General features: G+C 45.5%; 2 protein-coding genes across 5 annotated transcripts in view; one reads left to right on the top strand and one right to left on the bottom strand.

Annotated features, from left to right (window-relative positions):
- MTOR (mechanistic target of rapamycin kinase) overlaps window positions 1-22,190 on the top strand; it is a 116,734-nt gene that overhangs the window by 46,135 nt on the left and 48,409 nt on the right. For all 4 annotated transcript variants that reach the window (XM_032626690.1, XM_032626680.1, XM_032626700.1 and 1 more), the window contains 2 exons: window positions 260-422; window positions 560-705. In XM_032626690.1, coding sequence (XP_032482581.1) covers window positions 260-422; window positions 560-705 — 309 coding nt within the window. The remainder of the gene's footprint in view (window positions 1-259; window positions 423-559; window positions 706-22,190) is intronic.
- ANGPTL7 (angiopoietin like 7) lies at window positions 4,045-16,091 on the bottom strand. Its single transcript, XM_032626725.1, has 5 exons — window positions 10,410-16,091; window positions 7,688-7,788; window positions 6,703-6,897; window positions 5,622-5,820; window positions 4,045-5,397 (listed from the first exon to the last, which is right to left on the bottom strand). Exons 1-5 carry the CDS (start codon window positions 10,777-10,779, stop codon window positions 5,228-5,230), a joined length of 1,035 nt encoding a protein of 344 aa, XP_032482616.1. The 5' UTR covers window positions 10,780-16,091; the 3' UTR covers window positions 4,045-5,227.

Below are 22,190 nucleotides of genomic sequence, written 5' to 3'. Positions count from 1 at the left end.
TAACTTAATTAAAATTAACTAGAACTTAAAATTCACTTCCTTAGTCACACGTATCAAAGTTCAGGTGTTCATTGACCAATGGCTACCGTATTGGACAGGTAAGATATAGACCATTTCCAGCAAGTTCTTTTGGACAGCCCTGGCCTGTATAACCATAATCAGTGATGCCGAGAGTAGATTGGTAGGTGTGACTCAGTGGCACCAGGCAGAGGCAGGAGAGGCATTTCCAACTTTTGTCTTCACTCCTGTCTGCCTTCAGGGATCTCTTTAATGCTGCGTTTGTGTCCTGCTGGTCTGAGCTGAATGAAGACCAGCAGGATGAGCTCATCAGAAGCATCGAGTTGGCCCTCACCTCCCAGGACATCGCTGAAGTCACACAAACCCTCTTAAACTTGGCTGAATTCATGGAACACAGCGACAAGGTGAGACTTTGCCCAGTTGTCCAGATGGAGCCTGACAGGGAACCACCTGGTGAGAGGGGAGAAGCACCCGCACAGCCCACTCTTGCTTGTGCCCCGTCTGCCATTTTCCTATGCTGTGGGGTTCTGCTCTTCTCCAGGGCCCCCTGCCATTGAGAGATGACAATGGCATTGTTCTGCTGGGTGAGAGGGCTGCCAAGTGCCGAGCATACGCCAAAGCGCTACACTACAAAGAACTGGAGTTCCAGAAGGGTCCCACCCCTGCCATCCTAGAGTCTCTCATCAGGTAGGCCATAAACCCTTTTTAATTGCTGCCTTCATCTAAAATGACGTCTCTTCTCCCACTACCTGGTGATAGTTCACTGGAGGCACTTGGAGACCTCTGCTCTATGAAATCTGCCGTCAGGCCTGGCCAGCACGTTTAAATGAGATGTGGTTGCAGATGGCTCTCCCCAGTATTCTAGCCAGAATTGTCATTTCTGTTGACCCTTAGCACCTGGGCTTCTGTTGTTTTTCCAACCTGTGCTTACTTGTCCCAATGAAATTAGCCTAGAAGCAGTTCTGTGGATGGAGCAGCCTAGGAAGGATAGATTTTACGTCTCGGTTAGATCGCGCTCTCTGGCTTGGGACTAGGAGCTGGATTCTGTGCCTCAGAGACCACCCAAGGGCAGGGTGGGTTTTTAGTGGCTAAATATGTTGGTGCCTGAGTCTTCCTCCTTGGAGTTCTATGAATGTAAAAGACAGAGTCTGAAATTCAGTGGTCTTTTCCCTCATTTGCTTATGTTCTCTCATAAGATGGTTTTGAGTCTTCTGGGTATGGAAAAAAATAGGTTGTTTAATAAATTTTTTGCTGTTATGAAATTACAGTCAGCCTTAAATGTTAGCTCCACAGCTCCTAGAGAACTGTTCACTTCCCCTAATGATCATCAGAGAATATTAGCTTCAGGATCTAATTATCTGTAAATGCTAACATGGTTGATTATTTCACTACAGATAGTCTAGGAAAAATCACCCAGCTAATAAGTACCTCCACTGTGGCTGAAACAGCCTGCTGTGTGTGTTGCTTCCTTCATTTGAAAGGATAATCAAATAACCAAGTTCTCTGCTAGCTCTGCTTTTGAGTAGATGCTAAAAAGTGTTCCTTTCAACACTTTAAAAAGTGACCAGAGGGCTTCCCTGGTGGCGCAGCGGTTGGGAGTCCGCCTGCCGATGCAGGGGACACGGGTTCGTGCCCCGGTCTGGGAGGATCCCACGTGCCGTGGAGCGGCTGGGCCCATGAGCTGTGGCCGCTGAGCCTGCGCGTCCAGAGCCCGTGCTCCGCAACGGGAGAGGCCACAACAGTGAGAGGCCCGCGTACCGCAAAAAAAAAAATTTTAAAAAGTGACCAGAAAGATAGAAATAGGGCTTCCCTGGTGGCGCAGTGGTTGAGAGTCCGCCTGCCGATGCAGGGGACACGGGTTCGTGCCCCGGTCCGGGAGGATCCCACGTGCCGCGGAGCAGCTGGGCCTGTGAGCCATGGCTGCTGGGCCTGCGCGTCCGGAGCCTGTGCTCCACGGCAGGAGAGGCCACAGCGGTGAGAGGCCCGCGTACCGGGAAAAAAAAAAAAAAAGGGATAGAAATAGAATCATGTTTTTGCCCAAATAAATTGGACTTTAAATGTCGATTTCTAAAATACCACATATGGTGACATTTTTTTTGACATTAACCTTGTCACTAAAAGTTTATACTTCAGTTATTCAATTGTGTATCTATAAAAGTATGAGTAAATTTCAGCAACTATAGGTTTTGATTAGTGTAATATAGATGTTTTGTCCCCCCCAACTTTATTGAGGAGTAATTGACAAATATAATTGTATATATTTAAAACGTACAGCATGATGATTTGATATGCATTATGGAATGATTACTGAGATCTAGGTAATTAACATCCATCACCTCACATGGTTAACTCTTTTGTGTGTGTGTGGTGAGAATGCGTAAAGATCTACTCTCAGCAAATTTCAAATATACAAAACTATATTATTAGCTGTAGTTGCTATGCTGTGCGTTAGATACTCAACTTACTCATCTTACAACTGAAAGTTTGTACCCTTTCACCTACATCTCCCTGCTTCCCCATTCTCCCATCCCCTGACAACCACCATTCTATTCTGTTTTTATGAAATCAGGTTTTTAAAAAATGATTCCACATATAAGTGATACTATACAGTATTTGTCTTTCTCTCTTACTTTACTTAGCATAATGCCCTCTAGATTCATCCATGTTGTCACAAATGATAGAATTTCCTTCTTTATGGCTGAATAATATTCCATTATGTGTATATTATATGTGTGTGTATGTACATATATATATATACATGCATAATATATATATATACACAAACTATATTTCACATTTTCTTTATCCATTCATCTTTTGAAGGACATTTTAGGTTATTTCCATATCTTGGCTATTGTGAATAATACTGCAATAACCATGGGAGTACAGATATCTCTTTGAGATAGTGATTTTGTTTCCTTTGAATGTATATCCAGAAATGGAATTGCTGGCTCACGTGGTACTTCTGTTTTCAATGTCTCGAGGAACCGCCAGACTGGTGTAGTGGTGTAGTGACTGCACCACTTTACATTCCCACCAACAGTGCACAAGGGCTCCCTTTTCTCCACTTCCTTGCCAACCCTTATTATGTCTTGTCTTTTTAATAATCGTCATCCTACCAGGCGTGAGGTGATATCTCGTTGTGGCTGTGCTTTGCATTTCCCTGATGATTAGTGGTGTTGGGCACCCGGTCATGTACCCATTGGCCATTTAGATGTCTTCTTCGGAAAAATGGACTGTTTAGGTCCTTGGCCCATTTTTAAACGGGATTATTTGCTTTTTTGCTATTCAGTTGTGTAAGTTCTTTACATATTTTAGATAGTAACCCTGGGTTATGGTTTACAGATATTTTTCTCTCATTCTGTAGATTGTCTTTTCAATTTATTGACTGTTTTCCTTTGCTGTGCAGAAGCTTTTTAGTTTGAGGTAGTCCCACTTAATTTATTTTAGCTTTTGTTGCCTAGAGCCTCAATTTTCTTCAGTTGTGGGGTGTATAGCTGATAAGAGAAAATTATAAGCTACTTGTGCCCTAGGCATCTTGTGCTCTTCCTTCTCTTCATCTCCTAACCCCCAGTCTTTTTCTCCTCTCTCCAAGCAGTACTGTGCTGGCCCATGAGCATCTCAGATCCCCTGCCTGCCTTAGGAAGTTTCTGTCTGACTGCCTGTCCCATGGGAAGCCCTACTCCAGTGTACTTCTTCTCTACTCACTTTACTTCTCTGAAAATCCTGAGGGTCTTGTTTTTAAGGTTAAGTAGGTTCCCAACAATCAAAGGACTGTAGGTACAGTAGAAAATAGTGAGTTCGAGAATTATGCTTACCTTACACTGACTAGTTCAAGTGAATGGTTCTTTTTTACAAGGAAAAATTGCTTCTTGAAGGTCAAAATTATTTGACATCTGTTATGACTAAAGATGTTTCTTTTCCCTCTGCGTATATGTAAGTTTGCTCAAGTAGAAAGTAGGAGTGTTGGTTTGCAAAGTGTTTTGAAGCCAGGTGGTGGCACTGGCCTCTGTGGTGGTTGGGTGGAGGTCAGACAGAGTCTGACCTCTTCCAGTGGATGCTGCTGCGCTTTTTGTCCCTCGCTTTTTCGTCTTTGGCTTCCTGCTCCTCCCTTGGTTTCCCTGAAGACTGCAACACACTCAGAGTCTCTTTCTCATGGCTCGCTCTCTGATTTTTCACTTAAAACTTTCCACCATGCTCTCGGTGGTAATAGTAATAATTTTAAAAGGAACGAGGTTTAAAAGAGTTTATTGTAGAAGGAAGAAAAAACTTTGAATGTTTAAAACAAACTACAATATTGTATTTCTACAAAGCAAAATGCTTACATACAGCGTGAATTATTTCTTAACTATAGTGCCATTTAACTTCCTGTTTCAGCCATTTTTTATAGATGAGATAAAAGAGGAAGCTCTTTGAGCCCTTTTCTTACAAAGTAAATAAAAATAGACACATCTGTATTGACTGTGAAGATTTTAAGGCAGTTTTTTGCGAGCATCCACAGGGACTTATCTTCCCCTCCCACTGGAGCTCCTGCCACCACTGGACCCACTTCCTGCCTCTCAGTGCTGGGCCCTGATCGAGGCCGAGCAGGGGAGGTGCTCAGAGGCCAATTGCAAGGCCCAGAGCCCTGGAGTTTCTTCCAGTCAATTCCAGCCTGGGTCTGTTCACCTCCAGCAGAAAAATTTTTGTCTTTAAAAAAAAAATTGTGTAGACTGAAGATAATTTCATTGGATTTAAAAGCAGAAACTCCTCTCCTCTACCACCCTCTTCACTCCTTTCTCTAACACCCAAGAGAATCAAAATAATCTGGTCCTTTTCAGCAAAGGGATTTATTTTCTGCCCTCACGTAACCTAGGCCTTAAGGAAAATGCTTAAAGTGAACTCACAATTATTTTTCTTCCACAGAAAAATCATGTGGAAAAGAAGCTGCTGCTATGTCAGGGATCACAGGCAGACAGCCCACTCAGGCCAGCCCCCTGAGAAGTCTGTGTCTGGACCCACTGTGTTTAATTAAATACTTCCTCCCATTTACTGTAACATCCTCAGTACAAAGATTTTTTGGTTCTCCTAAGAGACTTACTGTCTCACTGAAGATGATAGGCCATTTTCCGTCCCTGCCCTTTTTATACTCCCTTCGTCTCCTCCTCTGCCTTTTCCCAGCCTCCGTTTGTCTCCACTTCTCCAGCCCTGCTCCAGAGCAGGCTTCTTTTTATGGCTGGAAGTCTTCCGGGCGGATTTTCATCTCCACTCGTTTGAGGGAGTAGCTAGACCCATGCCAGCCGTACCAGGTGATGCCGTCCAGGTGCTTGCTGTGCTCCCCGAGGCGGTAGTAAACACCATTGAGGTTGGAGTCTGTGCAGCAGTTGTACCAGTATCCACCTGGGACAGGAAACAGGTCAGTGCTAGTATGTCCTTGGAAATAGCTGATAGACTAGGCAGCAGGGATTTGTGATGCTTTTTATACTGTACCTAAGCCATTAGGGTCAGTGTCAAACAGGAGTACCAAAGCCAGAATACCAACTGCAGTTATAAATTCACTCTTTCTCCTCCAGTGGGACTATGGCCTTGTACCTGAACTCGCACCTCCCAACCCCAACTCTCACCTTTCCGGAGCTGGGCACACTTGTCTAAGCAGTTGTCATTGTCCTTGTCCTTGGTGCTGAAGGCTGTGTTGTTGTGATAGACAAGGGCATCGTTGCCCACGTTGCCGCTGTAGTTCCCCAGGAAGAGGCGGTAGCTGTTCAGTTCATTGCCCAAAACAAAGTGGCTGTACTCAGCGTAGCGCATGTTGCCCTCCCAGTCCTGTCGGGGGGCAGAGCCTTAGAAAACTGCAGCAGGGCCTCCTTTCATACCATCCTGCACCTCTTCCCTCTCCCCAGCTGCAGCCACACACCTTTTTACTACTTTTTACTACTTTATTACTTGTCTACCTCTAGTTTAACACACTAACACACTTATATACAGTGTGAATTTAACACACTTATATACAGCGTGAGTTATTTCTTAACCATAGTGCCATTTACCTTCTTGTTTCAGCCATTTTTTATAGATGAGATATAAGAGGAAGCTCTTTGAGCCCTTTTCTTACAAAGTAAATAAAAATAGACATATCTATATTGGCTTTTAATATTTTAAGGCAGTTTTTTGCAAGCATCCACAGGGACTTATCTTCCCCTCCTCCAGGGAATCAGAAAACAAGGGTCCTAGATCAGACTTCTCTCCTGGGTCACCATATGGCCCTGGTTAGTCTCTCATTCTCTTCCCCTTTACATCCCTGTCTGTAAGGTGTACACGTGTGTGTGTTTTGCTGTATCCCACTCTGAGATGTCATAAGAGTAACCTGAGAACATAGTGACGCTTCAGGGCCTTTGATGAGGGTCACCAACCGATACCAGTAAGGTTTGCATGTAGAGGACCTCATGCTCCAGGCCAGGGCAGGGACCACAGTGTTTCAGCCCAGCTGACAGTTGGATTCCTCTGCTCTGGCCTGAGTCTGGCCTCTCCCTTTACCTGCAGCCTTGTTTTTGTGAAAAATAGGGGAAAAAAGCCCTATTCTTCCTCACCTGTACTGCAACCTGCAGGAAAACCATCACAACAAGTACACCAGCCGATGGCGAACAGGAGTAGGAATGACGCCCAGGAGTTGCACACAGTTGGGCGTGGCGGCCCTGGTCTCATGCTCACCTCCATCTCCACGCGTAGCCGGGTTGGCCGCCTGGAGAGCCGGTGGATGTGGTCGTTCCCCAGCCAGAAGTCCCCACTGATGCTGCCAAAGCCCTGCTTGTACTGCTTCCAGTCCCGGTAGAAGGAGACAAGGCCACTCTTTCTTCTCTGAATGGTGGTCCAGCCACCACCTGAAGTCTCCATGTCACAGAACACCTGGAGCAGAGGGGATGCCCTCCCTGGTCAGGACGTGCCGAGGCAGGCAGCGCGAGCCTGAGCGTGGCTTCCCACCTTTCTCCCACCCCGCAGAGCCAGGGGACGTGTGCCCTTCCACAGCCATACTGGCTCACTAGGCAACGATTCTGCCCCAGGGTTGGCAAGCTGGGCAGGCTGGTGGTTTGCTGAGATGAAAATTGAGGATAAGAGCAAGTGCACGGAGAGTCTGAAAGGAAAAAGTCCAGGTCCTTCTGACACACTCCCTATACGTTCTCTTTTCTCCCCAAAGAGTCACTGCCGTAGGATGTGGCAAGGGATCGCAGCTAGTTAGGTGGTGGTTATAGCATTATCTAACTATGTTAAAAGGTTTAGTGTTTGGTTGCTAATGATTTGAAGGAGCAAAACAGATGCTTGGATTTTTTCCCCCCATAAATTTGAGTGTTTAGATCGCTCTCTGGCGTTGATGTGTTTGCTTCTCTTTTTTTTTTTTTTTTTTTTTCCGCGGTACGCAGGCCTCTCACTGTTGTGGCCTCTCCCGTTGCGGAGCACAGGCTCAGCGGCCATGGCTCACGGGCCCAGCCACTCCGCGCGGCATGTGGGATCCTCCCAGACCGGGGCACGAACCCGCGTCCCCTGCATCGGCAAGCGGACTCTCAACCACTGCGCCACCAGGGAAGCCCTGCTTCTCTGTCTTGAGTTTCCCTCTCTTTAGACTGTGACTAGCCCTATTGTCCCCAGCCTTTGAGCGGGTGGAGGATAGATGGTAGTATAGGGGCTGTGATGACCTCACCTCCAGCTCAGGGCTGCCCAGGAAGTCATCGGGAGGAAGCTTATACACTCCAGAGATGCGGTAGTTCTTCTGGTAGAGAGACGAGCAGTCGTAGATGGCATCTACAAAAGGAGAAAACCACAGGGTGAGCATCCAAACTCAGGGGCTTTGTGGCTAGCCGACATCCCTGCTGCATCTAAATTGAAAGTTTAGGAAGGGAGACTTCATTTCTACCACAAAATTCACAGGAGTGTTCATTGCTGGGCAGTGTCTGGACTTGGGAGAGGTGGGCATCAGGAGGCCAGGAACGGGTGTGTTTTGGCCTCACTGGTGGTAGGGCTGAGGGCTAGGGAAACCCTTCACCTGGATAGCACAACGGTACAAACAGGTGGCTTCAGGTTTGTGCTGAAATGATCCTCCTGTAGTTCTAGGGCATGAATTCTGGAAACGTTACAATGTGTAAGGGCCACTAACAGATCCTCCTGTTTAATAGATTCAGCTTCTGGGACAGCCAGCCTCTATTCCTAAATAAGTCATGAAGTTCTCATGGGGTCTGGTTTTATTGTTTCTCGGTTTGTTTTTCTTGTTTTTCAGAGGTAATGGCTACTGCCTACTAGGTCCCTTATTAGCAGAGATTTATAATTTTATCTTTCCCTCCTTAATCCAACACTGCTAGACAAATGAAAATGCAAACACCCTAAGGAACCCTTGGAGGCCTTCCCCTGACACCATTATTAAAACAAGGAAATGAGAGATTTGGGCAGGCGGGCTTTCACTCTGGGGTTGATTTTAATGTTTCCTCAGCTGCCCTGGGGGCTAGTGCTTTATGAAAGATTTTGTCTCCTTGTTGTTCTAAGCATCAAAGAGCATTGTGGAAGGGACAGCCTTTCCAGATAGGATTCAGACAGCAGGAACTCTCGCCTGTCTAGGAGATGCCTCCTGCCCCCTGTGTCTTGGGATTCTTTTCTTGGTGACCGCTGCACTGGGCCTTCAAGAAGAGGACACAGTTGGCAGTTTCCCGCCGTGGGAATTGTTCAAGGCAGAGCACTTTGGGGAGGGGAAACGGGAGACCCTTGTCTTCCCTATCAGAGGTTATCACTTCCTCTTACTGATGAAAGCATCAACTTACTGCTTTCTCCAAGGGGCTGGCTACTTACAGAGTATAAAGGTGACCCCACACCTGGTAGCAGAGAAGAAAAGTAAGGAATGATGTCCTGGGCAGGAAGAGTAAGAGGCCCGGCAAGAGAGCTGCATTTGACTCCCAAGAAACTCCTTGCTGGGAGATGAGAAAATCCCGTTTGGAGGAGCAGGACGGGGCATTGGTCAGATTCCTCTGTCTCGCCTGGTCTCCTGTGTGTCTGGTTTCATCACACAGACCAAATCAGGACTCACTTGTCTGGAAAATGGCCTGAGAAGACCTTTCTAGTCCCAAACTGAGAGTCAGGAAGTACATGCTTAGAAAGTGATTTACACACACAAAAATTTTTTTATTGGAGTATAATTGCTTTACAGTGTTGTGTTAGTTTCTGCTCTACAATGAAGTGAACCCCTCCCTCGTGGACCTCTCTCCCCACATCCCCTATCCCACCCATCTAGGTCATCACAGAGCACCGAGCTGAGCTCCCTGTGCTCTACAGCAGGTTCCCACTAGCTATCCATTTTACACATGGTAGTATATTTATGTCAAACCTAATCTCCCGGTTCATCCCACACAAAATTTTTAAGCTTAATTTCATGTTAAAACTTTTTCTTCATTTGAGTTGAGGATAACCAGTAAGACTTACTCTGCTCTTTATTCTTGGCTTGGTTTATAATATGACCAAAAAGATTTTCTTTTAAGTTCTTATATCAGCAAGAAATGACATATCTATAGACTATGCTCCTTGTAACTAATAATTTCCTGATGATTTCAGCAAACCAAATTTCTATCTGAACAATAAATTCACCTTGGCCTGTCTAAGCCAAGCTAAGTAGAAACTGAAAATTGTTTTGGAAAAGAAAACAGTAAACGTATCTTATTTTCGGCCTACTAAAAATGTAAATTTCAGCATTGCATTTTCCTGTATAACTGGGGAGAATTTTATTTGCAATTGTGGGAAAAAATAGAAATACCAGAATTGCGGAACCTTGAGGAGTCAGTACTTTTTGAACATGAAGGAATCCTTCAGATGACTCTGGGCAGTGTCTGTGCACTTAATTCTGAGCCAGTGAGAATTAGGTTGGCAGACAGGACACCGAAGTCCATTAATGCCCATTCCACTAAATCCCAGGGACCCGAGAGGACTGTTTTAGGCAAAACTTTGCTTCTAGAGACGTTATGATTTTGGTGTTCATTCCTGCTTCCTTGGGACTGAGGGTACAGCCGGTCAGCTCTGGGTAAGGAAGTGGATTAATCAGGAAAACTTGAACCCAGTTTCTAAGACTTGCTTTGTGACTTTGAGCAAACCGCATGATCTCTCTGTGTTCCAAGATGGTAATTCATACCTTCAATATGCCAAAACATTGCAGGGATAAAAAAAAGCTGGGTAAACGTACAGAACCTTAGAAATCAAAAGAAATACTTCGTAAGCCTTTGCTAAAGAGAAAATAGAGCTGGTGGCACGTACCCAAGAAAGTAAGTTCCGTGGGAACCCCCAGGGATCGTTCTGACGACCACGTCACCTAGAAGCAATGCTCCAGACGGGAGGCGCTCGACTTTGTGAGGGGGAAGGTGGTGAGTAGCGTGAGGACACGTCCTCCTTACCTGCCAAGGTCTGGGTGACAGTCTGCGCTGCCTGCAGCTGCATGATGCCCATCTGATTGTTCATCTCGGAGTACTTGCTCTCGGCCTCTGTGAGCCGCGACTCCATGCGCTTGGAATTGCTCTCCAGCTCCATCACCTGCATGACCACGCTGACCCAGTCCCTTTCCTGCTTCCTGCTCAGGTCACTCAGCAGGCTGCTTAGGTTGGCAATTTGGGCCTTGATCTCCTTCGCCTCCTCACAGCAGCCGGCCACGGTGAGCTCTGCAGGTGTCTTGCGCTTAGGGGGCTTCTGTGGCCACACTGGGTGGCTGACAAAGGCCACAGTGAAAATGCAGAGCCAGGCCACGGCCGAGAGAGTCTCTTTCAGCATCTTTCGTGGGCCTGGTTGAGGAAGGCTCTTCCTCTGGGGGAATCTGGCTGTGTCCGGCTGAGGCGTGCAGAGCTGCGGCAAATTAGAACCTAGCCTTTTCGCTCTTGGTGGACTTAGCACTTTGTTGTTCCTCTCCCCTTGCTCTTTCTTAGCCTTTCTCAAAACTTGAGTTTCTGAACGCGCAGCTTAATTGGGTGTCCTATAGCCTTCCTTCCCAAGACTGAATGCTCGACAAACTCAGCATCTTAAATATTGTTTTCTGCCTGCACCTCCACCCCTACCATGGCCGTGCATAGCGCTTTAGCCCCTCCCAGCTCATCTGGGAGGGTCAGGTGCCTGTTGGGTGAAGTCAGCGTAAACTTAGGCCAGAGGAGGGGAGGAGAGAGACAGGGGCAGTCTTTCTTTCCTTGCCTGCACAGTCTCTGGGCTAAGACAAGAGGACTGAATTTGTGTGTTTCCAGTTTTGCCTATTAGATTGTACCCCTGCCAGCCACTGGCTCTGCTCTATAAGCAAGCAGGGCAGGGTCAGAAGAATTTCCAGATTCCATTCTAAAGGTTATATAACCGTGGGGTGAGCATAAGGTAGGCAAAGAGAGTTGGGAATAAGACTCTCCACTCACAGGGAGGCCTGTCACTGCAATCCACGCTGTTTATACGAGGCGCTAGTCTATTTTGGCATCCTTCTGAATGTGCTTTTAACAAGGCTCATTATTCCTTTCTCTGATCGTCATTCAGTGTTTTACAAAACCCTCTTTTGGCCTGGATCTAACGCTATCTCACATTTGAAAATTTCCAACTTAGAAAAGCTTTAGAAATAGAAGGATAGAGGAAATCTCTTAAGAAGCAAAAAAGGGCTTTGTAGCTTGTACCCACAGGCTTTACCCAGTTCTTTCTTTTTACATACTTTCTCCTTCAATAAAGAATGGGCCAGTGTTCGCCTCTCACAGTTGACATTTGGCATGGAAGTGGCAGCGATGGCAGCAGGGGTGAAAACGCAGAACTTGGTCCCGGAATGGGCACCTGCACGCCCACCAGTGTTCATGCAGGACAGACGACAGGCACAGCCACGGCCCATGGTTCTAAACCTGGAAAGTATGTTAAAACGTAGAGAAAAACATCCCCATTGCCTAATAATCCATGCCTGGAGGCTCATTTCCCTTTTCCTACGAAATATGGTTTGCAGATTTATTCTCTGTATATGATATATATATATTCTCTATATATATCCCTGACAATAGGGATATTGTAATTTTTCATGTACTGTATTTAAAGGAGATTCCTCCTTTGAAAACAAGTGGGGAAAAAAACTGGCTTTTCAGCAAATCTTAAATCCTTAAAATGAGCTTTTCACTAAGAAGGTAAACAACGTTCCCTCTGTCCGTACACGGTCACTGTCTTCGGAACATACTCTTGCTGTTTCCGGGTGCAGTGCTTATACCGTTGCTATTCCATATGGGCCCTTCACACACAAGCCTGAGGCCTGGCAGCCCTCCTTTCCGCCGTGACCCCCAGAGCCTTTTTCCAGTCAGGGCTTCTGCTTCTCCGAAAGTCATTTCTGTTCAGGCAGCTGGAGTTACCAAACACTTTTTTTTTTCCTGTAAATCAAAAAGCAGGAGTGGATCAGGTGGATCAGGGTTTGTTTGCTAACCTGCTCATCTTCTTTGCCTGCTTAGGAGTGAGGATGTTGCCGGAGTCCTGCAGCAGCTTGTCATTCTGCTCAAAAGGGTCTTTTTAGAATTGGCACTGTCAGCCAGTCCCTGCTGTCTCTTTGCAAATGTCTAGTCCAGCCGGTCACTGCAGCCTTAGCTCATGGAGCTCACTTCACTAAGGCGAACCTGGCCCCGACGGCCAGCATCCGACAGGGTCATTCAGCAGGGTCTGCTAGACTCCACGAGGATCTTCAAGATGATCTCCTACCCAGCTTAACCGACACTGAGCACCGAGCTTAAACCGTGTGGCACACAACTGTATGTAGCATCACACACGATGCTGCTGTCTTGGTAGAGAACATCATGGAACAATGGCGCTTTATGGATTCCTGGCCGGCTTTTTGTTTGTTCTTTCCAGTAACCATTTCCTCTGCCCAAACAGAAACATTTTGTTATGAATAGATTCTCATATCTGGGCAGAAAACGAATCGGTCGTTCATATTTGCAACCCATGTAGCAGTCCTTTCCAGGAAAGGTAGGAAGGGGTTCCTAAGTTTGGATTGAAAGCATCTAGCTTTTAGCATGAGTGCCTACTCTCTGACATTTGTTTTCTGGAAACTTATTTCTAACATAAGGCTTAAGTTGGAGACAGAAGCGTTTTTTATTTGAAGATTTTCTTAAATTGTCTAATCTGCCCAAATCTTCAACACCGCCCCCCATTTTGAGAAAAATAGCTACTTAAGAGTATATCCCACGCCAGAGGATTATCTGTCCTCCAGAACATCTACAACCCTAGGGTGTCCTAGATTCTGAATTTCTGAAAGAAGGAAAAATAAGTCCTTGTTTTGAGTACAGCTAAGCCAGTAGAGAAAACCAGGACAAATGCGGAAGACTAAGGCAGTTTTCCCTTCTCTGAGAGGCTTTTAATCCCTTCTCTGCCCTTCGGTGAACAGTGTGACCATAAAAAATGGGAATTAATTGAGAAAATGTGGAAAACCTGTGTTGGACACCTTACAGTTTTTCCTTTTCTCCATTTTGCTGGTGGTGAAAGAGGGTCAGCTTGGAGCTCTTGAGATAGATGTTTATGAAAATAAAGCTTATGTTCTTTTGAGAAAAGCCAGTGAGCTTTTACTTCACAGTCTGGGCTGTGCTGCCTTAGGCTGGCACCAAGGATTGGATGTGTCCGAGCAGTCTGGGAATTCCAGAGCTGAGAAGGGCCTAGAGCTGGTCTTTCCTTCTCCCCCGATAGGGGCGTCATGTCTCATTTTTTTGAAAATGTTCCTGTTGGAGAGACTCCTCGTTTTCCAGTGTATTCGTGCCCCTGCCTACTCTTAAACCATGCTTCCAAACTGGTGAGGGAGGAACAGCTGCCCTCAGTGCCAGGCTCTGTTTGTTGAATGAATACATCTCAGAAGAATCTGCCTTGTTGTTAGTTTAGCTGTGTGTTTGTGGTCATATTTTACTTCCGAAGTCTTCTAACGAGCCACAGCTGCCTTACTACATGTGGCCATTTAATCCCTGACCCTTCTACCGCTCAGTCCTACTTCCATCTCAGCCCGAAGTCCAGGTCCATCGCAGAAGGTATTTGCACCTCTTCCCTAAGCCTTCTAGTTTGCCACTTCTCCCAAAGAGTGTGTCCTGGGCTTATTAGAAACCATTTCGTTCAGGCCTCCTCTTAGCATCTACTGTTTAATTATAGCACCTAGCAAAAAAGTCTGTCTGTGAACCCTCTTAGGAATTTGCAGCCTCAGGTGCCTCACAGGCTAGGTGGAGAGACAGACAGCTGAACTCCAGGGCAATGTGACATGCTGGGGTGGGGGACACAGCAGAGGGGGAGTGCCCAACCCAGATGAGGTTCTGGAAGGTCTCCTGAGGGAAGTGATGCCCAGGGTTGTTGTTTCTGTGGGGTTTTTTGGTTTTTTTAAAGGAAGAAGTAGCCAGAAGTGGGAGAGGGCATTCTGAGCCAAGGTGCAGCTGTATGAAAAGCCTGGGCTTATAGAGCCTAAGTAGTCAAGTGTGGCGTTAAGGGGCAAGAAGGAAGAGGGGTGGTGGCAGGAATTAAAGCTGGACGAGTGGAGGCGCGTCGGGCCTCAGGGCCCTTGTACATCCCGGCGAGGCTGTAAGTGTTACTTGGGAGACAGGGGGCTGTGGAAGGAAGCCAGGAAGCTTTTACTTCTTGCTTTGTTTTTTTTTGAGTCTCACCAGGACAGTGGCTCTTTGTAGTTACCAAACAAGATTTTTAACTGGAAGTGGGTGGTTTAGAACATCAGAATTTCTTAAAATTGTAATGCATTCATATTAAATGCCCTGAAGGGCTCATCTGGCTTGAGGATTAAGGAGTTGGTATCTGAAGGACTTAAAGTAATTAAGTCTAGAATCAGATAAATCTGGGTTCTAATCCCTTCCCATCACTTGATAGTTATATGACCCTGGGCAAATTAATTAACTTCTCGGAGTTGACCAATCTGTGAAATGGGGATAAAAATTTTAACTGCTCCTGGACTTCCCTGGCAGTGCAGTGGTCTGGACTCCGCGCTTCCACTGCAGGGGGCATGGGTTTGATCCCTGGTTGGGGAACTAGGATCCCACATGCTGTGCAGCACAGAAAAAAAAAAAAGATTATAACCACTTCACAGGATTTTTGTGAGGACTAAGTTAAATACAGCAAAAGATTAAAAATAGCTAAGGCATTTTTGAAGAAGAAAAATAAATTTGGAGGAATTACCTTATTAGAAATCAAGATTTATCTTAAAGCTACAGTAAGTAATTAAGGCAATGTAGTATTGGCACAAGGATAGATAAATGGAGCAGATTTGAATGTCCAGAAACAGACCCACACATATATGAACCCTTGATTTATGACAAGGTACCACTATAGAACAGTGAGTTCCTCTGGGTAGGCTAGATAGCCTTATGGGGAGATAAAGGTTCTTGACCCTTACCCCATACCACACCCAAAACCTCAAGTCCAGGAGATTTAAATTCTAAATTGGAAAACAGTAGAGCTTCTAGAAGGTAACATAGGAGATTATCTTCAGCATCTTGGGATAAGCAAAGATTTCTTAAACAAGATTTGAAAAACACTGACCATAAAGGAAAACATCAAATGCAATAAAAGGAGTCATTTCTTTTCACTGGAAAACACCATGAAGAAAGTAAAAAGGCAAGAAGGTATTCCAGTACATACTTCTGTGTATACTGTATCCAGAGTATATATAGAACTCCTAACAAACAAACAAAGATTAGCCAATTAAAGCATTGGCAAGAGATGTGAACAGGTACTTATTTCACAAAAGATTATGTCCACAAGGCCAGTCGACACATGAAAGACTGCTCAGGCTCATTAGTCATTATGGAAACTCAAATTTAAACTATACGATGCAAGACTTCCCTGGTGGCGCAGTGGTTAAGAATCCGCCTGTCAGTGCAAGGGACACGGGTTCGAGCCCTGGTCTGGGAAGATCCCACATGCTGCAGAGCAACTAAGCCCGTGTGCCACAACTACTGAGCCCGTGAGCCACAACTACTGAAGCCTGCGTGCCTAGAGCCCGTGCTCTGCAACGAGAGAAGCCACCACACTGAGAAACCTGCCACACCACAACAAAGAGTAGCCCCTGCTCACCGCAACTAGAGAAAGCCCACACATAGCAACGAAGATCCAACGCAACCAAAAATAAATAAATAAAAATAAATTTTTTAAATAAAAAAATAAACCAGAAGGTGCAACTTACACGCCAATCAAAATGGCTGAAATGGAAAACACTAAATTCCAAGTGTTGACGAAGATGTGGAGCAACTGGGATTTCCATACCCTTCTGGTCGAAATGTAAAGTGGCGGTTTGTCAGTATCTTCTGAGACTGGAACATGCCCCTGTAAGCGAGCAATTCTACTGCGAGATTTGTTCCCACCAGAAATGTGAGCACACATGCGCCAAAGACACATATAGGAATGTTTGTCCGGACTTCCCTGGTGGTCCCTTCCAACGTAGGGGGCGTGGGTTCGATCCCTGGTTAGGGAACTAAGATCCCGCATGCCACATGGTGCGGCCAAAAAAACAAGGAATGTAGTAATGTGACTTACCATAGAAACTGAAAACAGCGTAAACCCCCATCGACAGTAAGACAGATAAATTGTGGTATGTTCATACAGTGACATACTATTCAGCAGTAAAAAGACAAAACTACTGTGGCATGCAATGACGTGTATGTATCTCGTAAACATAATGTTGAATGTTTATATAGAGTTCAAAACCTGGTGAAACTAACCAATTGTATCAGAAGTGAGATAGTTGTTACCTCTTATGAGTTGCTACCTCTGGGGATGAGAAGTGAAGCTGTGATTGGGAGAAGGCTTGGGTGCTTCTGGGATGCTGGCAGTGTGTTGTGTTCTGTTTTTTGGTCTGGGTGGTAGTTATAAGGGTATCTTCACTTTGTGACAATTTATCAAGCTGTACAATTAGGTGTATACTTTCCTGTGTATATATGTTGTACTTCAGCCAGGAAGCTTATTTAAAAATAGATAATGCACATAAAACACTTTGTTTTTTTTTTAATTTTATTGAAGTATAGTTGATTTACAACGTTGTGTTAATTACTGCTGTACAGCAAAGTGACTCAGTTATACACATAGATATATTCTTTTTCACATTCTTTTCCATTACGGTTTATCACAGGATATTGAATATAGTTCCCTGTGCTATACAGTAGGACGTTGTTGTTTATCCATCCTATAAAGAATAATTTGCATCTGCCAATCCCAGTCTCCCAGTCTTTCCCTCCCCCCACCACACACCCCCCTTAGCAACCACAGATCTATTCTCTATGTCTGTGAGTCTGTTTCTGTTTGGTAGATATGTTCATTTGTGTCGTGTTTTAGATTCCACATATGGGCAATATCATATGGTATTTGTATTTCTCTTTCTTACTTCCATTAGTATGATAGTCTCTAGGTCCATCCATGTTGCTGCAAATGGCATTATTTCATTCCTTTTCATGGTTGAGTAATATTCCATTGTGTATATATATACCACATCTTCTTTATCCATTCATCTCTCAGTGGACATTTAGGTTGTTTCCATGTCTTGGCTGTTGTAAATAGTGCTGCTGTGAACATAGGGGTGCGTGTATCTTTTCAAATTATAGTTTCGTCTGGATATATGCCCAGGAGTGGGATTGCTAGATCAAATGGCAACTCTATTTTTAGTCTTTTGAGGAACCTCCATACTGTTTTCCATAGTGGCTGCATCAGTTTACATTCCCATCAACAGTGTAGGAGGGTTCCCTTTTCTCCACCACCCTCTCCAGCATTTATTATTTGTAGACTTTTTTTTTTGAACACTAGTCCTTTGTTTATTTTTAGTATTTTTTAAAATTAATTAATTAAGTTACTTTTGGTTGCATTGGGTCTTCGTTGCTGTGTGCGGGCTTTCCTTAGTTGCGTCGAGCAGGGGCTACTCTTTGTTGCTGTGCATGGGCTTCTCATTGTGGTGGCTTCTCTTGTTGCGGAGCATGGGCTCTAGGTGCATGGGCTTCAGTAATTGTGGCACGCAGGCTCAGTAGTTATGGTTCATGGACTCTAGAGCACAGGCTCAGTACTTGTGGCGCACAGGCTTAGTTGCTCCGTGGCATGTGGGATCTTCCCGGACCAGGGATCGAAACTGTGTCCCCTGCCTTGGCAGGTGGATTCTTAACCACTGCACCACCGGGGAAGTCCCTTACTTGTAGACGTTTTAATGATGGTGGTCATTCTGACCAGTGTGAGGTGGTACCTCACTGTAGTTTTGATTTGCATTTCTCTAATAATTAGCAACGATGAGCATCTTTTCATGTGCCTATTGGCCATCTGTACGTCTTCTTTGGGGAAATGTCTATTTAGGTCTTCTGCCCGTTTTTCGATTGGGTTGTTTGTTTGTTTTGTTTTTGTTATTGAGTTGTATGAGCTGTAAGACACTTTGAATTGTGTCTGACACATAGTCCATATCTAGCAAATACTAAGTAGTATTGATATTTAGGTAATCGATTATCATTTCATCAGAAAAACCTCCCTGTCCACCTGAATCTAAAATAAGTCCCCTGTGCCATTCTCCATCTCTGTTTTCTTCATGGTGTTTAACTCCACAGCACTTATTTCCATTTGTGTTTTGTATATCTACTTCACTGACCTATAAGCTCTGTGAAAGCAAAGACCATACCTGTCTTATCTACCATAGTAGCTCTAGCAACCAGCACTTAGCACAAAGCCTGAGACAAAAGAGATACTGTATTGGAACTTGTCAAATGAAAGAATGAATTCCCAGCAGAAGGTTCTTTTCTCCTAAATAAACATCTGACATGGAGACTTAGAGTCTCTCTCCATGGTCATTGCCAGTATTTTATCATGGTGAGTCCTTCATTGCAGGGGATTGCCTTCTCTCCTGCTTTAACATTTTCTTCCATAGATTTTAGTTATAGAATCAAAGAGAGTGAGAACTGGAAGAGTTGAGATCATTTGGTTCAGCCTTCTTTTTTTTAACCAGTAACTTGAGGTAGCAGCCTGATTGTATGATCACTTTGTATCCCTGGAAACCATCGATTTGCGTCTCACCCCTGTTTCTTTACATATGAAGACGAGTGAGAGGGCCACAGAGCATTGTGGTAGGGTTTTGTACCCCCCAGCCCCCCACCCCCGCCGTTGATTCTGGAGGCCTGTATGAATGGCATATCCGATAACTTGACCCTGCATCGACCTGTCGGTTAATCCTTATCACGGCCTGAGGGGCCACATGCAGCAGCTCATGTTGAAGACAGAACACAGAAAGTAACATGTCATGTCTCTGGGCAGCTGTATTCCCCGTAATTAATCCAGGAACCCAACAAATCTTGTCTGTCTCCAAAGGGAAATCAAACACCCATTACATTGCAATTGCAAAAAATCACTCTTAGCCAAAGACGGATTCCTGCCGGGGTGCAGGACAAGATTTCAAGTCTATGTGCAGTCGCCCTGGGACTGAGGAGCTTCCTTTCAGCCTGGGTCTTAGCCTCTCTGACGTAGGCAGCACTGATGGGAAGTGGCCTGTAACTCTTTGAGAATGTTAAAGAAATTGAACCAGTTTGTGCCTGAGCAACCAGTTAACGGTGAGGGTGACTGGGCTTTACAGCCTACAGGCAAGGGGCTAGATGGACGAACAAACCCACTCTGTGTCTTAATTCTAAACACATGTTCCCAAGGTGTCTCTGTTGCGTTGCTTGGAAGTATGAGCCCAGCTTTTACAGTTGTTTCCAGGCTTCCAGAAAAGGTACACAGTCTTGTTCTTTTCCCACACCTCTGCTGGAAGAGAAAACGCTCTGTCCAGAGGGGAAGGATTTGCTCAAAGCTTCGCACTTCTCAGTAAAAACACATTCCAAACGTCTGGACTCATGCTGCCTTCAAAAGTGCCAGTGTGCCTCGAGGAATCCATACCCCTGTAGAAAAACTCCAAGCAGCAAAGAGTGTGCAGATGGAGGAAACCCCTTTGTAGCCCGAGCACAAGCACAGATTATATCTTTCTTTTTAGCCCCATCTTTTTCTTTAATGCCCTTTTACATCCAGCCATTACCCAAGAGGCCAAGTCCCTCACCAGTCATCAGTAGAGCTTAAATTTATTTCTGGCTGCTCTAAAGACTTCTTACAGGTTCACTTTACAACAGCTTGCCTGTATAGGGCATCTTACAAACTCCAAGGAAAGCTGCTTTTCAGTGCAGAAAGCTGACCATGAGTGAGGAGTTGTACAAAGAGAAGAGTCCTGGGGTTTCTCCTAAAGCTGACCAAAAGGACAGAGGGTCTTTCCTTGTAACCCAAGACCATTCTAAAGGGTGCCGCTTGCTGTCGGTCAGTAGTTAACCTCTGCTCCTCCACTGCGTCTAGCTCATCCTCAGGAATGGCTGGAGATTTAGTGGGACCATTCTTACGGTGAGTTAGCAAAGCTGCTTCTGACTTTCATGTACCACTGCGAGGGGGAACAAACTGCTGGCAATTAAACTGGGTCACAGCACTCTGAAACCTTGAATTATAAGCTGTATCATGGTTTCAGAGCTGTTAAAGTGTACCTCTTAGAATTGATGAAATACGGTAGGTGCCCCATGGCCACCTCTGACACAGTCTGTCCCAGTGACAATGAAATGTATCAGTGGTAACACCATTGATCTCTCCAGATTCTTTTGGACATCTCATTGGCTATGAATCTTGGTGATTCAATTACAGTATGTTATGTTCCTCGTCTGTCAGCTTTTCCTTACTAAAAAGGTAGGCATATTTTTTTCCTTTTCCTGATCCCAGAATGGGCATCAGTATTTCTACAATGTGGCCTAACTCCGTACTGGGGTACAAGGCCAGCGCACATCTGCTCACACGATTATAAGTGTGGAGAGTTCAAGGCTGCCGAGTCACTGGATGCCAGGTCATTTAATTTTTGTTTCCCAACTTCATCCACATAATAGACTGAGTCAGAGCTCTTGGACATGCAGAAGCCAAGAAATCAGGATTTTACCCAAAATATCAACTCTATTTTGAGTCAAGGTAGTTGAAAATAAGCTTTGGGCTTCAGTCTGTCAGCCCTCCCCGCTTTGTTGTTTCCTGACAGCTTCTTCTTCCTGATCGTCTCTCTCAGAGCTCTTCATTTCACTCTGGATATGAAGAAGCAGAAAGGAGGAGAAAAACCTCCAGGCATCACCAGAAAAGGAGCAGTGCTCACTGTTGTAGAATAAAGAGATAATGGCCAATTTGTCAAGAAGTGTTGACAAGAAAGATAAAGTTGGCAGTAATTAACTGGCTGACACGCTGGGACTGATGCGCATGCCAGCGGCTCCCTAAATCAGCCAGGGCCTTGGAAATGTGACAGCCATTCATCATTTTTACAGCACGCCTCTGACAGGCCCCTGGGTTGGAAACCCGGCCAGCACAAATCGTGTGCTTTGACACTCCAGGTCTCCGCGACCTCTCAGTGCCTTACTCTGGTTGTGCTGGGGAGCCCGGGCCCCGCATTCAGCCAGGAGGGGCATGGAGGTGATGGGTGAAATGGGCCCGCTTGCCCTGCTTGTTGCCGAGCACTGTGCTCATCCTCAGGGAGGCCGCTCTGATTCCCAGGGCTGAGCCCGCAGGCGTCTACAGGACCGACCGCCTGTGAGCAGAGTGGGAGCTCCTGCCGCGCTCCTGGCGCCCTGGTGGCTTAACTAGTGCTGCTCTCACCCAGCCACGAGGGTGCGCCCACGAGACGGGCTCGTACGTGCCATCCAGCAGCAGGGTGACATTCTTATGCAGCTGTTAAAAATAATTATGAAGGGGCTTCCCTGGTGGCGCAGTGGTTGACAGTCCGCCTGCCGATGCAGGGGACACGAGCTCGTGCCCCGGTCCGGGAAGATCCCACCTGCCGCGGAGCGGCTGGGCCCGTGAGTCGTGGCCACTGAGCCTGCGCGTCGGAGCCTGTGCTCCGCAACGGGAGAGGCCACAACAGTGAGAGGCCTGCGTACCTCAAAAGAAAAATAAATAAATAAATAAAAATAATTATGAAGACTCCGGATAAAGTAGGAAATGCCTGTGATATATGAAAGAGCGGAATCCAAAGCTGTATGATCACTCTAGCTAGCACTGTGCATAAAATATGTATTTATACAGAATACGCATGGGCAAAAGTAACGTTCTAATATCGTGGTGAACTTCCCTCCCCCCACTGTTTCTTAATTAAAAAAAAAAAGATATACTTCCTCCTGCCAGTCTCGAAAAGATAGTTTTTGTCTCTCCTTTCCCTG

Source organism: Phocoena sinus, chromosome 1, assembly GCF_008692025.1.
Source record: "Phocoena sinus isolate mPhoSin1 chromosome 1, mPhoSin1.pri, whole genome shotgun sequence".
In the NCBI taxonomy this organism is placed as follows: domain Eukaryota; kingdom Metazoa; phylum Chordata; class Mammalia; order Artiodactyla; family Phocoenidae; genus Phocoena; species Phocoena sinus.
Note: the sequence above shows the minus strand (reverse complement) of the source record. Positions and strands in the feature narration are given on the sequence as shown.